Source organism: Fundulus heteroclitus, chromosome 17 (genome assembly GCF_011125445.2).
Source record: "Fundulus heteroclitus isolate FHET01 chromosome 17, MU-UCD_Fhet_4.1, whole genome shotgun sequence".
Taxonomy (NCBI): Eukaryota; Metazoa; Chordata; class Actinopteri; order Cyprinodontiformes; family Fundulidae; genus Fundulus; species Fundulus heteroclitus.
Window position 1 is genome coordinate 22,006,674 of NC_046377.1, and position 15,036 is coordinate 22,021,709.

At 43.9% G+C, this 15,036-nt stretch overlaps 1 protein-coding gene across 1 annotated transcript in view; it reads right to left on the reverse strand.

The window, feature by feature from the left end:
• LOC118566545 (thyrotropin-releasing hormone-degrading ectoenzyme-like) overlaps positions 1 to 15,036 on the reverse strand; it is a 111,319-nt gene that overhangs the window by 59,194 nt on the left and 37,089 nt on the right. Inside the window, exon 3 of the mRNA XM_036148814.1 lies at positions 10,904 to 11,180. Within this exon, the coding sequence (XP_036004707.1) occupies positions 10,904 to 11,180 (277 nt within the window). The remainder of the gene's footprint in view (positions 1 to 10,903; positions 11,181 to 15,036) is intronic.

The following is a 15,036-nucleotide window of genomic DNA, read 5'->3' on the forward strand; positions in this document are numbered from 1 at the left end:
CAGGGATGGGGTCTGCGAAGAAAATGTATCTGTCACATTACTCATGCCTCCATTAAATCTGGAGACTTGGAAACCTTGAAGTATTTTTCCCAGAATCCCAGTGGAGAGTATTTAACCCGACACTTGGACACATTCCTGAAGGACAGCCGTTTAAAAATGCAGTCTCGAGAGACCAGGGCAGCTAATTAAAATACGCGAGAAATGCGGAAAGAGGCGAGTTGTGATGTCTTTGTATTGCTGCTGTTTTAAATGGAGGGAAAACGCTGCTGCAACATCTGGAAATCAAAACATGCAACGTTTGTAGTTTAATTCCGCTTTGTTCATTTATCTCCGGTACCACAAAAGGCTCTGATGGGCTCAGTTATGAAGTTATGATGACGTCCAACCTCTAAAGCGATTCGTAAAGCAGAACATAAACATTCATTTTAATCATAGTAATTTAAAAGCACTTGGAGGTCCGTGGAGCTGTTTCCGTTTAATGAAAGTTATTTAGGGTGATAATTGCCTTTTAATTCCTCATCAGGAACCAACGTGAACACGGTTTAACGCCGTTTCATTAACAACAGTTTTTCATCATGTAAAAGTCTCGTTAGGCTCCCATTAAGTGAACAGGAGTCCGACGAAAACACAACATCAAAGCAGCATTTTTTAATTTAAAACGCTGATCTCATCCGCAGTTTATGGTCCTTTCAGGACATTAAGGTGACCTTTATTTAGATTTCTGAATGTTAATGTGACATTTTCTGTCATTATGGGATTTTATGGGAATTAATTAAATCCAGAAGAGTAAATCAACAGAGAAAAAGAGGATATTTATTAAAACTGCAGTTTAATGAACCTTCGGGGCTTCTGGTTTTGTAGGAACCTTTATTTATGCTTTAAAAAAATAAAACTAACCAATAAAAGCAGTGACACCACAAACGGGCAAAACATAATTAGAGCATCTGCTTTAATGACATAAACCAAGATAAAATCTAATTTGGCTGGGGACTACTTTCAGCGGCGGATTAATACACAGCTGCTGGATGACGTTTTAAAACACAGACGATGAGGTTGAATTGTTAAATTATTAAATCTCTGAGTCTGGTCCAGTTTAAAGCAGAGTCAGGTTCCACAGCTACATCCCAGAGCTCTGATCAGTCCATCATCTGGACCTGGAGAGAGGATGGACCACCTGCAGACCTACCAGGACATGGACGTCCACCTGGACTGACAGGAGAACTTTAATCAGAGAAGCAGCCAAGTGGACCATGGTGTCTCTGGAGGAGCTGCAGAGATCAACAGCTCGGTTGGGGGAACAACCTTTACTACTGAACTCCACAGATCTGACCGTGAAGTAAAAAGTAGAATGAAGAAAGCCAGCAGTCATGTTTTCAGTTTGGAACAAACACAGCTAACATTAGGAGGAAGGTGCTAGAATTGGACATTCTGACCAATGGGTAAACAAAAGAGGTGGAAGAGTAACAGCCAAAATCACCATAAACACACCATCACCATGGCAGCATCATGCTGTGGGACAGGGAAGCTGGATGGAGCTGAAGGGAGGATGGATGGAGCTAAATCCAGGACAATCCTGGAGGAAAAGCTTTTAGAGGCAGCAGGAGACCTGAGACTGGGGTGGAGGTTCACCTCGCTGCAGGACAACCACCCTGAACATCCAGCCAGAGACATTATGGGATAGTTTTTAGATCAAAGCAGATTCATGTTAGCACGGCCTAATCAAAGTTCAGATCGTAATCCATCTGTGTCACGACTTGAAAAACACTCCACTCAGTCTGACTGAGGCTGTTTTGTGGTACAGAAATACTACAAAGTTGTGCAGCTGGTGCCACTCAGGTGGGCGAATTACAAAATCACACCCCATCTGTCAGGTTTCATTTGCACACTGGTTAAAAAAACATTTACCGTCCTCATTTCAGTGCACAATTATGCTGCGCTTTGTGTCGGTCTGTCCCGTAAAATCCCAGCGTGACAAAATGTGGAGCCGCCGTTCATTAGGCCCTCATCACAAAAACTCCTAAACACATACAACTTTTTCCTTCTGTCGGGCCTTTATGGTGCCAGTTTGATGGCCGGGCGTTCATGCATCTCTGCCGCCAGAGCAAAAACTCACGACTGAAGTTGTTTTTGGTGCAGCTCCAGGTTCATTAAGTTGCTTTCCAGATGGCTGCACCTGGGTTTTAACCTGGAGGATGTTCACTTGTAGCTCTGCAACATATTCTCATTTCCGAACATCTCCCAGGATGCTCTCAGGGTGACGGATCGTCTCTTTGGGTCCTGTTAAAAGGGAAAATGCGCTGCCGGCAGAAAGACGCTCGGATCAACGTTCCAGCGGCGATTAGCCGATAAACGCTCAGCCAGTTGGTGAGAAGATGGAGCAACGATAAGCTAAATGGTGGGGAGATGGGGTGGGGGTGTTCTGGAAGCCAGGGCAGCACAGCAGGTCGTCCCTCTCTGTTTGTTTGGATCCTCTAATCGTCCCTGAAGGAGAAGCTTCTCATTACAGGAACAAGGATTCTCACAGAGAGGCATTACAATAAAGGAAAACAGACAAGCAGCTGTTTATGAGGGAGAAGAACAATTGAGAGCTGACAATGAAAGCTGGAAGAGTCCCAGACTAACTCGCTACGTCGCAGATAGAAATGATTCCTGGTGCTCCGTAATGAATTTTTATCCTCGCCATAAAGACGTTATTACCAGCCTACATCTGCTCTGAGCTCCGGCTCATCGTTTTCTGTCTCGTTACTCCGTTTGCAGAAGGTTTCCGTGAAATAAGCAGCAGAGGTCATCAGCTGGACCTGCTGCTGGCTGATCCGGTTCAACCTTTGACATCCTGGCCGCAGGTGTACTGACCCGATGCTGCGCAGCTTCTTCATGCAGTTTACCACATAAAGCGCCTTGCTAAAGCCTTCGTACCTAATCATTTTACATTTTGTCACATTTAAAATGCAAACTTCCGTTGATTCTAGATGAAACTTGCCTATTTGGTACAATTGCCTCCTCTGTGATCAATCAATCTACAGCACTGATGGGGAGAAACTCGGTGAGAAGCGTCCAACAAGCATCGCTTTAACTCAAAGGACATGTAACACAAAGAGTCTGCAAGGTCAGGCTAAGGCTTCTGCTAAGTACACCGCTTCATCCAAGCCACGTATACAGACATAAAAAAAAAAAAAACTGTTCCAACGTGAACTTTGCTTTTGTCAAACAATTCAAAGCTGGATTTCAAACAAAGTTGTGGGTCTTTATTCAGGTGGCGATCCAGTAAACAAACTGTTCTGCTGTGTTTCAGACAAATGGACTCAGGGTTCTGTAATGCTCATCTGCTGAAGAAATCTCCCATGTCTTAGCTTTCTTCTGAGGCCAAGATGAGCCTTTGTTGGTGTGTAGCTGAACTCAGCTGTGGACAGTAGACCAAGGCTTTTAATTCTGGGAAAGGACAGACTGGGTTTCCAAAACTCCAGCTCTTGGAAAAGTCACCAAAGTGCAAGAAATCAAACTAAATCACCGTCTGATGTACGTCGTGATCAAAATAGCACGGCGGTGATGACTTTGATGGAAAGTAGCTTCCTTCAGAGCCATGTGTTAAAAATCAAACAGACTTGACTCTGCAACTGTCAACATGTCTCTGAGTTGGTTTTTGATTTTCCGAGTGAGTTTTTCTGAGTGCAGTGTCTGCTTCTGCAGGACAGAGGGAAAAAGTGATTCTGACAGATGAAGCCGCTTCATTCGCCAGGATGAGGACGGCTGGATGTTGTATTTGTCCTCCGACATATAAAGCTGCTCCTTTCAGAGCTTTGCAGGAGGAGGAGGAGGAGGAGGGATGGCAGGATTAACGTTCCTGTCAGAGGAAGCTGCTCCGCAAACAGACAGCAGCGTCTCGGCTGCCTCCAGGCGAAAACAGCGATTTCAATATGAGAGTGATGCTGTAACGGAGACACACAGAACCCATCCAGCAGATGTTTGTAGACAGAACAATCTGCATCTGCTGCTTTCTGGATCGTTTTCATCTCCTGCACCCTTCGTGTGTAAACACAACCATTTCTTGTTTTTTTTTTAAATGTACTTCAGCTCCCTCCTAATCTCCCATCAGTCCCCCCACGGTGCTTTGCTTCCTTCATCCTGCTGATGGGACCATGTCTTCATGGATTATCACAGTGAAACAGCAGGATGAGGCCGAGAAAATCCATTCTTTCAACAATCCAATGGAAAATCACAGCTTTTTGATCATTGTGACTTCTGAACCATTCGATATGTTCACAGTCCTCAGTGTGAAGAATGAGATCTGATGTGCTGTGCAACGTCTTTGAAGCAAAACGGTTTTCAGCTGCGTTTATTTTTACGCCTCCAACCTGCCGTTTGATGCTGTTTTTAAACAGTTCCGTCAGGATTTACAGGTTTTCAACGGAAAACTGGAATGTTTGGACGTATTAAGATGACAAATGTTGATCTGCTTCTAGGTGAGCATTTCTAAAAGATCTCAGCAGCTCCTGATATTCTGAAAATATGGTGAAATGACGGTTATGTTTATCTACACACGGTCCTACTTGAGGATATAAAAGCCCAGTCTGCCTACAGTTCAGCACCATGGAGAGCAACTGCTCTGGTTCAACCAACACTGTTACTCAGAGGCACTATTCCCATTTCTTCCAAATGCTGGGTCAGGAGAAAACTTAACACCAGGGAGAAATGCATGAATTGTGTAAAACATAGCACCAGTGAATAAAAGTAGCTGAAAGCCTCACTGGGTAATGGCAGCTGCACTACAGTAATGTAGCGTACCATCTCCAGCTCCTTCTACAAGTTCATGTCAAGCTAATTCTACATCGTGGCATTCTTTTGCTAACACACTGAGAAAAATATGCAGCTAATCATCTCAGCTAACTTGAATGTTTGGTGAGAGTGGTTACTGATTTAATTCCAGAAGCCATCTATTCCCCCTGACAGAGGGAATCATAAAAAGCAAAAAACAAGATAAGACGTTTTCTCATTGAAAAATGCTCACAACCAACACAGGGTCATCTTAATGGTCTGACTGTTGACTCCTTGCTTAAGCCATCTGTCAAAACCATGAAATATGTGTTTTGATCTCATTCTCCAGGTCTGGGCAGTGCCTTCCCTGGAGACTAAGGTTCCCAACGGTTTTCAGCAAAATGGCTTTTAAAAACGAGAGCATGTCACTCCTCGTTACCTGAGGATTTCCACAAAGCTTAAAATAAATTGTGGATGAAAGTAGGAGTGCTTACTCCAATCTTTGTTAGTGTTGCCATTTTTTGGCTGTACATTTTTGTGGTAAAAAGTCTATTTTGTCCCAGAAAACAATCACCAACAGTTCATCTATGTTGGTGTTTCTGGTTTACAAGAGCGTGGTTCAAAGTACTCTTTGCTTTAGTCGTCTGAACTTTTAAAATGGCTCACCTAATTTAAAAAAAGCAACAGAAAGCCTGGCTGTGTTTTATTTAGGTACCACTATTTCAAGATCTTTTCTGTTTTTTATGTTTACTCTTTAAAAAAAAAAAAAATTTTTTTTTAAAAAAGCCTGTTTTTAGGTCGCTTTGGATTTCTTTGGTCCTGACTGGATTGTGTTTCAGAATTCCCCCGAGTGCCTTTCAGGCCACGGTTGTTCGTTTTGGCCTCAACGTTATGGAGCTGTTACTGACTGAACCCGTGGATGTTTTTTTTCTCAAGTGGGAAATGTCTAAAAAACTGCCTCGGGCACTAAAGGGGTAAAAAGCGTAAATGGAAAAGGAAACTAACACCGTGTGAGTGAGTTGGAGCTCTGAACCAACTCCCAGAGGATATTTTGGTGTCATCAGAAGCGTGTTGGGCCTGCAGCCCAGCTGGATGCCACAGAAATAAAGAGCCTGGATGTTTGCAGCAAAGACGGGGTTACATGAAGCATGCTTTCCCTTCAGGCCGCGTGGCTCCGAGACCGGGTCGGGACTGTAAAACCTCCAGGTGGTCCTCTCCTCCTGAAGATCGGCCCAATCAGCTCAGGTTTCTGTCAGCATACGTTTGTCTTCCAGAGTTTGGTGTAAAAATAGAAAAAAGGACAAAAATAAAGATGAGACTGTTCGTGTTTCCACCCAAACTTCCCAACACAAACTCCGGTCTCAGAGCGCTGGAGGCTGCTGATGGTTATAAATGACCCAGATATGATTTGTCATTAAAACCACATTCCTCCTAAATTATAATTCTGTAACAAGGAGACAAAGGCTGCGCATGTGTCGGAGCGCCGTCCTTGAGTTCCTGGCAGACGAGATGGATGAGCTGTAATTACACTGATAGAGAGATGATGGGAGGGAGGGAGGGGCGAGCAAGGTCGTGCGTGTGTGGTGTCCTTGTGTAAGAAGTCGGATGTGTGGATGTGCATATTTGAGTTTGAAGCGTTACGGTCGGAAACGGATGATGAGAAAATCAGGTGAAACCAGCAGCGCCAGCCGGATTTGACTTTCAAATCAGAACCAAATCCGAGGTGATAAACAAAGTGAGACAGAAGAGGCAAAACAAGCTGATGGTGGGATTTGGTGTGACTGAGACCAAAGTTTAGATCATAGATCCGGTTCTGGGACCCAGATTTGGTCCAAAGGTGTTTCACGGCTGATTATTTACCTAAAATATTCCAATTTAATAAAAAAAAAAAACTCAATCGATCCACAAAGGTTCTGATGAGACTTTTCTACTGGGACACATTTATACAAACAGCAGCTATTTTTCTGCTGACTGTTGCACTTTTTGTTTGCTCTGCAGAATAATCTGAGTTGTATTGATTTATCACAAAATCCTTTAATAGCTCAAAGAGTTTAAACAGCATTTCTACAGTTTCAGAGCCCCAGACTTTTACTTAAATCTCTGCCCGTTTATAACAACTGAATTCACCTTGTTGGGTTTTATTATCCGTTTTTCTTGCAACAAAGCATGAATCAACACAGGACCAAAGGTGGTTTCAGACTTAATTAAAATCAATAATGCTGGAAAATCTGGACCTGATGTTAACAGAACAAAACCATTTAAATCAAGGTTTCTGATTAGTAATATAAACATCTACTAACTCAAAAAACAAATAATCTATAAGATTGTTGAGGTTTGGTGTGCCAAACCAAAGCTCCATCTAAAACAAAACAAAAAAACTGACGTTTTCATTATTTATTTAAGACTTAGATTTATATCATTTTAATAATGGAATAAGATATCCAATTGTGATGTGTGCCATATCAATATCAGCGTCGATATCAGTTTGATGAGTAAAACCGGGTCAATATCACCAGCTGATCTTTATTTTCCATCTTGTTGCTTTTTGTGTTTCTGAAGCGGGTTGGTCATGTGACATTTGTTTGATCATGTGACTGACAGTGATGCAGCGCAGGATTATCGGCTGTTTAACTGCAGCAGAAAAGCAATGTCAGCGATGGGGTCATTTTTTCATATTGAAAGGGCATTGACTTAAATATCGGTTATTGGGTATAACAGCAATAATAATATCGGAAAAATTCTGGCACAAATTTTTATTTAAGTGCATCCCTATTATAAGGTGTAGAAACTCAACCTTTTTCCTTCCTTGTCCTTCATTTTAATCGTACAGACTTTAAAATAAAAAAAAATAAAATAAACTCCGTACTTATAGGAAGCAGGTCAGATATTCCTCAAAAGGTGTGTTACCAAAGGTTGGAGGGTTCTCCCTCAGGTCAGGGGTCCGTCCCTACCTTAGGTAGGATGGAGCATTTAGGATGCTTTTCTTATCGGTCCTGAGCCAAAAAAATGAAGCTCCCTATTTAATGGTCTCTCTATACTTCAACCATCTTGAGACGTGGATCACTGACAGAAAAGATGAAATCCAAGATACAAGCTGCAGAATTGAGCTTAGCGTGGCTACAGCTATTCGGCCTGATATAAGGTAAGGAGTGATGTTTCTGGGGTCATCTCTGAGTAGAGTCACCTCTCCAGGGGGGAGGCCTCTGGGAAGCGGGATATCCGGGTTGCCGTTCCTTCGCTAAGGGACTTTGCTTTCACTCACACAGTGTGACATCACCTCTCCCCCTAATGTAAATTTAAACTTACTACTCACAGCTGAAACGCTCGGAAATTTCATTTTTAATGCTGTTCCATTTTCCTGCACCGCAGTTCTTCGAGAGAAATCAGATTTGGAAGGTCAAAGTTTACAAAAACATGAGATAAGAACAAAATGTCTGATTGGTGCGTCTCTACTTAGAACATCAGATATCCATGTGATTAATGTGACGGTGCAACACAAAGCAGAGCATTGTTGTGAATTGTAAAGAAAACCTTAAATGGTTTCAAAGAAAACATCTATAGCAGGAATTTCCGCTTAGACCTCTGATACCCTTAAAGGCAATCCAGCTACCAATCATGCACCGTGAGTTCATGAGGAAGCAGACAGAGCCAGAGGGGTGACACCTGCTAAGCATTCAGCGTTCAACTTGGAAACGCGAGGTTTTCACATTAGTACTTGGACCTCCATGATCTTATCTCTCATGAGCAGAAACCAGCGAACTGATGGATCTGTTAGGAATGGATGCCTTAAAAAAAAAGCACTTTCAGCCTTCCTTCATGTGAAAAGAAACTGCTCCCAGCAGTTCACAGCATCATCAACAAACTTCAAAACTACTCTGTTTAAGGAGGGTGCTCCAGGACTAGATGCAGAGCTTGCTCAGCATCAGCAGCAGGGGGGTAGATGTGCAGCGGGACCCATACGGAGTCAAAGGCTTTTGGACCAGATGGGCAGCAAAGGGATCACTTCTGCCCAAAGCAAACCAAAGATAGACTGAGATTCTGCAGGAAGTAGAGATGGACAGCAGAAGACGACTGATTCGTTTAGCCACTTTGTTTCCGTCGGTTCTCAACTGGAACAATATTCTAACATTAAGGCAACATCTTTTTGATTTACTCCTGCATTTAGTAAAGAAAGAAGAAATCTTCTAAAATCTATCCTGGTCGTTTCCCTCTGGTAAAAAAAACACATTTGAAAACAATAGAAGAAAAACCTAAAACTCAACCAGACTCTCAGAAAAGCTTTTTTTCTAATCTCCCAGAAAGAGGAGCAGAGTCCAATGAAGCCCTGAGGAGGAAAGAAGTTCATTGCTTCTTATCAGGAGATGCACAGGTGGTTATCATCAGCTCACATCTTAATTACCGTCTTCAGCCAGAGATAACAAATAGCTGCTGATTTAATTGTATCGTCTGCAGACAATCCACTGACACATCCAGGTTTGAAAGTATAGGTTCTCTACAGGGTGAAGATTAAATGCCAACAGCTCTGATAAACGTGTTGTCTTATCGGCACAGTTTATCCTGATGGTTGCACTCGCATTATCATTAGCTGAGGATCACTGCTTCTTTAGGAGTGACGGCAGTGATTGACAGAGTTAGAGAACCTAAAGAAAAAAAGCACAAAGGTCACAATAACAGTCCATGTATTGTTGCCTTTGTGTTTGCTCTCTGTCCTGAATTGCCCTATGGGGATAAATAAAGTTATCCCCATTTTTGTCATGTTGCAACAAACCTACAGCTGGTACCCAGAGCCTCATAATTTGATAATAATGAGACATTTTACTGATCAGTGAATGCACCCTAATAGGTTGCGCTCGATATGCGCACAGGTAGTGAGTGAGGAAGACACGGCCTTAGCTATTCTCAGTATCAGTGAGGTGTTTCAGGCAGAGGCAAGGCTGTGAGAGAGCGAGAGAGAGCAGGACTTCAGCAGATAACAGGAAGGCTGAACAGAGTACGATTAAATCTGTTACAAACTTCCTGGATTTGCAAACGTTGGCAACATTTTGGACATCTCAAAAGTCAAGACAAAGCTTTGGATTTACAAAGAAACACACGAGGACAGATGTTTTACTGATGCTAACCGCGCTAATTGCTAACATGAGATGCTTCGGCCAGTTTAAAAAGGGAACTAATTGTTATCTTTTCTGGGAGGAGACACCGGGGAAGACCCAGAACTCGCTGGAGGGATTATATATCCCATCTGGCCTGGGAACGCCTTGGGATTGAGCTGGAGGATGTTGCTGAGGAGAGAGATGTCAGCGTTTCCTTCCTAGAGCCGTTGCCCCCGCGACCTGACCTCAGATAACAGGAAGACTATGGATGGACAGACTGTCTTCAAAAAGACATTCTTGCATGGGGGATAGATTTTAAGCATTTTATATTTTCAAGTAACAAGAAGTTCTTCAGTTCTGGACAGGCTTTTTCTTTTGCATTTGCATTTTTAAGTTTCAGGAAAATTAACTGTAAAACTGCAGTTAATCTTTATTTTTTTTTGCCTTCATCATATAATGAGACATTTGGTCTGTTTGGAGCACTGATTAGCTAAAACTGAACAAATTGGGTGGTGTGTTTTTCTGTTTTCTCACTCAGGCCATAAATTAAATTAAATAACAGAAACTAAAACCCGTTATTCTGTACAGACATGATTTATTGCTCTGCGGAAAGTTTTTAAAACTCTAACAGAGGTTGACATTATTTAGATTAAAGCGCAGACATGAGGTCAAACTTAAATCTGGAGATGCACACACCTTAAAACTAAAAGGCTTTAATGGTGCCAAATGCAAACCGATCTGTCCTCGCTTGTTTTCTCCTGCCGGCTGCTGATATAAAGCCATTATTCCTCCAATCAGAGCCTAATTATGTCAATTATTGTCTGATGATAATGACTGCAGCTCTTATCTCATGTTTTAACCCCAGAGATGAGGTCTGATGGATGCGAGACGCAGCGAGAGACGATGTTGGGAAAACAGAGGCGAGCCAGCCGTATTCCAGCGGGTTTCGTCAGAGAGCTTTTTCCTCTCCGACTCCAAACAAACAGCCTTCCCAGAAGACAGCGGGAAGATAAAAGGCCGACACGGATTCAACAACAGGAGCTCATCATCAGACTGCTCACCGTCACGCCGCCGCTGGTCTGCGTCTCCCTGTAGGTGAAGTTGCACACCGCCCAGGCCAGGTAGTAGGTGGACATGCGGGGCGTCCGGGCGAAGCGGTTCGTCACCCAGCCGTCCTCGTCCGCAGGCGAGCTGCTCTCCACGGGCATGTTGGACAGCGACGTGTACTGCTGGTCGTGGCGGAGGCTCAGGGAGAAGGTGGCCTTGTAGATGGGCTCGTCGAAGCAGGGGAAGGCCTTCCGTGCGTGGATCGGGCTGAACTGGGTCACCGCCAGGTACCTGGAGGGGGAAATAATACGTGAAACCAGAAACGTCCGTTTAAATCACAACAGGTGCTTACAGATTCACTTCTATACAGAAAACCCCTGTTATTATCTCCATTTGTCACTTTCTACATGTCGTATTAAATCATACTGTATATTCTTCAGTGATGGTATCAAGGCGTTGGTTGTTTGTACCTTTAACACTTTATCAGCGGGTTCTGCTGTTCTTTTATATCTCTCTTTGCAGGTGTAGAAGCAGACTCTGAAGATGTTATATCGCTCTCTCCATTTCCTCTCCTCTTTTTTTCACCTTTTAAGATTGTGTCCCATCTGTTTCTTTTTCTTCTTTCCCCCTCCTTTACCTTACCGTTTCTGTGTCCATTGAACATGAAATAGTCCCAGAGTAAAATCTAATAAAGCTTCTTGCATATGTAAATCAAGCGATGATTCACTAAGGTGGAAGCCATATTCTGTTAAGGCTCGTTTTGGCAGTGAGACAACAATAATGCCACATCACTAGACAGGACATACACACACAAAATCAGTGAAAGAGAAACCTCTCCCTCTTATAATACCAATAAATCCTGGACAGATGAGATCCAACATTTCTGCTCCTCTTCTTATCAGTTCCCTGAGATCCGACTGATGGTGAGAATCCGTCACTCCGGTCTGCTGCTAACAGCCAGCGGAGAAAAGCTGATGCAGATGAAACCCAGCCGGCAAAACGCTCTGCTTTTACTGCTGATCAACTCAACGTAAATATTCCTTTAACAGAAGTTAAACCTTTGCTGTAAATTAGTGGACTGAACTCTCCATTTGACAGTTTTCACCTTTTTTTCCCCCGTATTTCATCGTTTTCAGACTTTTTTCTGTTTCCTCTTTTCTTTTTGGCTTTCATTTAATCTCCCTCTCCGACCTCTCTCACCTTTAGAGACAGAGGTCTGTGTCAGTATGTCCAGTAGCGGCTGGAAGCAGGCGGTAATCATCTCCACAAAGGAAAAGGTTTGCTCTTTCAGCCAGAAGCAGGAAAGGAAAAAAAAAAAAAAAAAAAAAAAAAAAAAACTTTTCATCCACGGCTGCCTCCAGCCTGGTCCAACAAAACTCGTTCAGCCATGTTTAGCATCGGTTTACGTCACCCAAAGTTTTGTCTCCGGGTCCAAAACATGTCTCCAGAGATTTCTCCTGAATAATCCTCATTACCATTGATGACTGTGATATTGTACCTGAATACCAGAGGGAGACAGGCGCGATCTGGAGGACCAAGGCCTGATGAGCATGACTCAGACCTGAGAACATTTCACCCAACGAGCTGCTAATGGTAAACTATAAATATCACCACTGATTATCTACATCACTTCCCCATCTATAGGGATTTCTGACAATCCGTCTGGTAATTTCGACCCCGAGCACGGAGCAACAACACGTGTTATAGGAAAGCTGAGCAAATGTCACAGTAAGAAAACTGTCAAAGTTCTCAAAGCGCTCTCAGACGAGCGAATCTGTGTCTGGTACAAGCTCCGTGTTATTTAAACTGAAGGATTAAATGTGTTCTGCAGGAAAAATGAAGGGTCTCTGGTGTCCAGCAGCTACGTGTGACGCAGACATGGAAGCAGAGATCAGAACGATCTCCAGCGGTCTGCATAGTGAAGCTGTGAGGAATAAAAGACAGAGTCACTGTTTTAAGTTAGGATGAGAAATGTTCATGTTTATTAGAGAAATACAAGCTGAGACTGTGAGGTTGTTATAGACAGGGAGGGATGGATGGATGGATGGATGGACAGATGGACGGATGGATGGATGGATGCATGATAGATGGATGGATGGATGAATGGATGCATGATAGATGGATGGATGGATGGATGGATGGATGGATAAACAGATGGAAGGATGCATGCACGATGGATGGATGGACAGACGGATGGATGGATGGGTGGATGGATGGATGGATGGATGGATGGGTGGATAAATGGATGGATGGATAAACGGATGGAAGAACGGATGGATGAACGGATGGATGGATGGACAAATGGATGGATGGATGGACAGACGGACAGACGGACGAATGGATGGACAGATGGATGGATGGACAGATGGATGGATGGATGGATGGATGGATTGACAGACGGATGGATGGATGCATGAATGGGTGGATGGATGGATGGATGGATGGATGGATTGACAGACGGATGATGGATGGGTGGATGGATGGATGGATGGATGGTTGGGTGGATGGATGGATGGATGGATGGATGGATTGACAGACGGATGACGGATGGGTGGATGGATGGATGGATGGTTGGGTGGGTGGATGGATGGATGGATTGACAGACGGATGGATGGATGGATTGACAGACGGATGGATGGATGGATGAATGGGTGGATGGATTGACAGACGGATGGATGGATGATGGATGGATGGGTGGATGGATGGATGGGTGGATTGATGATGGATGGATGGATGGATGGATGGATGGATTGATGATGATGGATGGATGGATGGATGGATGGGTGGATGGATGGATTGACAGACGGATGGATGGATGGATGGATGGGTGGATGGAGAAAGGATGGATGGATGGATGGATGGATGGATGGATGGATGGATGGACAGATGGATGGATGGATGGATGGATGGATGGACAGATGGATGGATGGATGGATGGATGGATGGATGGGTGGATGGATGGATTGACAGACGGATGGATGGATGGATGGATGGGTGGATGGAGAAAGGATGGATGGATGGATGGATGGATGGATGGACAGATGGATGGATGGATGGACAGAATGATTGACGGGCAGACGGATGTATGCATGTATGGATCAGAGGTGGAGCAAATCCTCCCTGAATGAAGGAACGTCAGCAGAACTGTGGAGGTTCTGGAACGTTCTGGCTGCTGAAGGGAAGCAGACCTGGAGGCCGGTTTAAAACTTCTGCCCAGAGGCAGCGAGGCAGAGCTCAGCGTCCTGCAGTCTTCCTCCTGCTGGACCATAAGCCTAATTTTCCAGAAATTTATCCCACACACTAAATGATGTCCATAACTGCGGTTGGTTAGGCAGAATTGATCCCGCCTTAAATTAGCCATGAAATGAAGCCTAATTCAATTCCTCACATTATCATGTGGCCTGAAATGATCCGCTCCGCAGCTCGGCATGCCGCAGGAATCCTCCTGGAAGATGCGACGCAGCCACCTTCAGGAACAAATCAAAGGAGAAGGCGAAGGTGGAGCTGCAGCTCAGAGGGTTAAAGGATAATCCTCACGTCGCCTGAGATGTTTTTTTCGCTTCTTCAAGCTTAAACAGAAAGATAATCCACAATAAACGGGACAAGAACTTCTCGTTTTCCCGCGATTCGTTTAATCCGAGCCGAGAGTCGGCAGAGTTCCTCCGTTTGTCTGTCAGTCACCTGACGGGCAGGAAGTTAAGACTCCGGGGAGTAATCCTCCTCTAAAGTTTGCTCCTCTTCTGCTCCGGGGGGTTTATGAAGGGAGAGAAGAACAGGTGGAACAAAGATGGAGGAAAAAAGGAGAGAGGAGAACAAACTTTTACAGTTTAATCCTCCACTTTACAGCCTTTGCTGCAGAAGTAATCGCTAGAACCTCGGATCTCACCTGATCTGGGTTCTGCTGGGTCGACACAAAGAAGAAACATCCAAAATGGAAAAAGAACTTTGTGTGAACAAAAATCTGAAAAGTGTGGCCTGCATTTGTGTTCACGCCCCCATGAGGCAGTACTCTGTGGAATCGCCTTTCAGCATCCTTTAGCGCAGCGCGACAGTTTAATTGTACAGAGATTTTTCTTGGTGGCTGTTCTAAACAGACAAACACATCATTTAACAGTGGCTTTCAAAGAGGAAAAGGTGGCATTAGAGT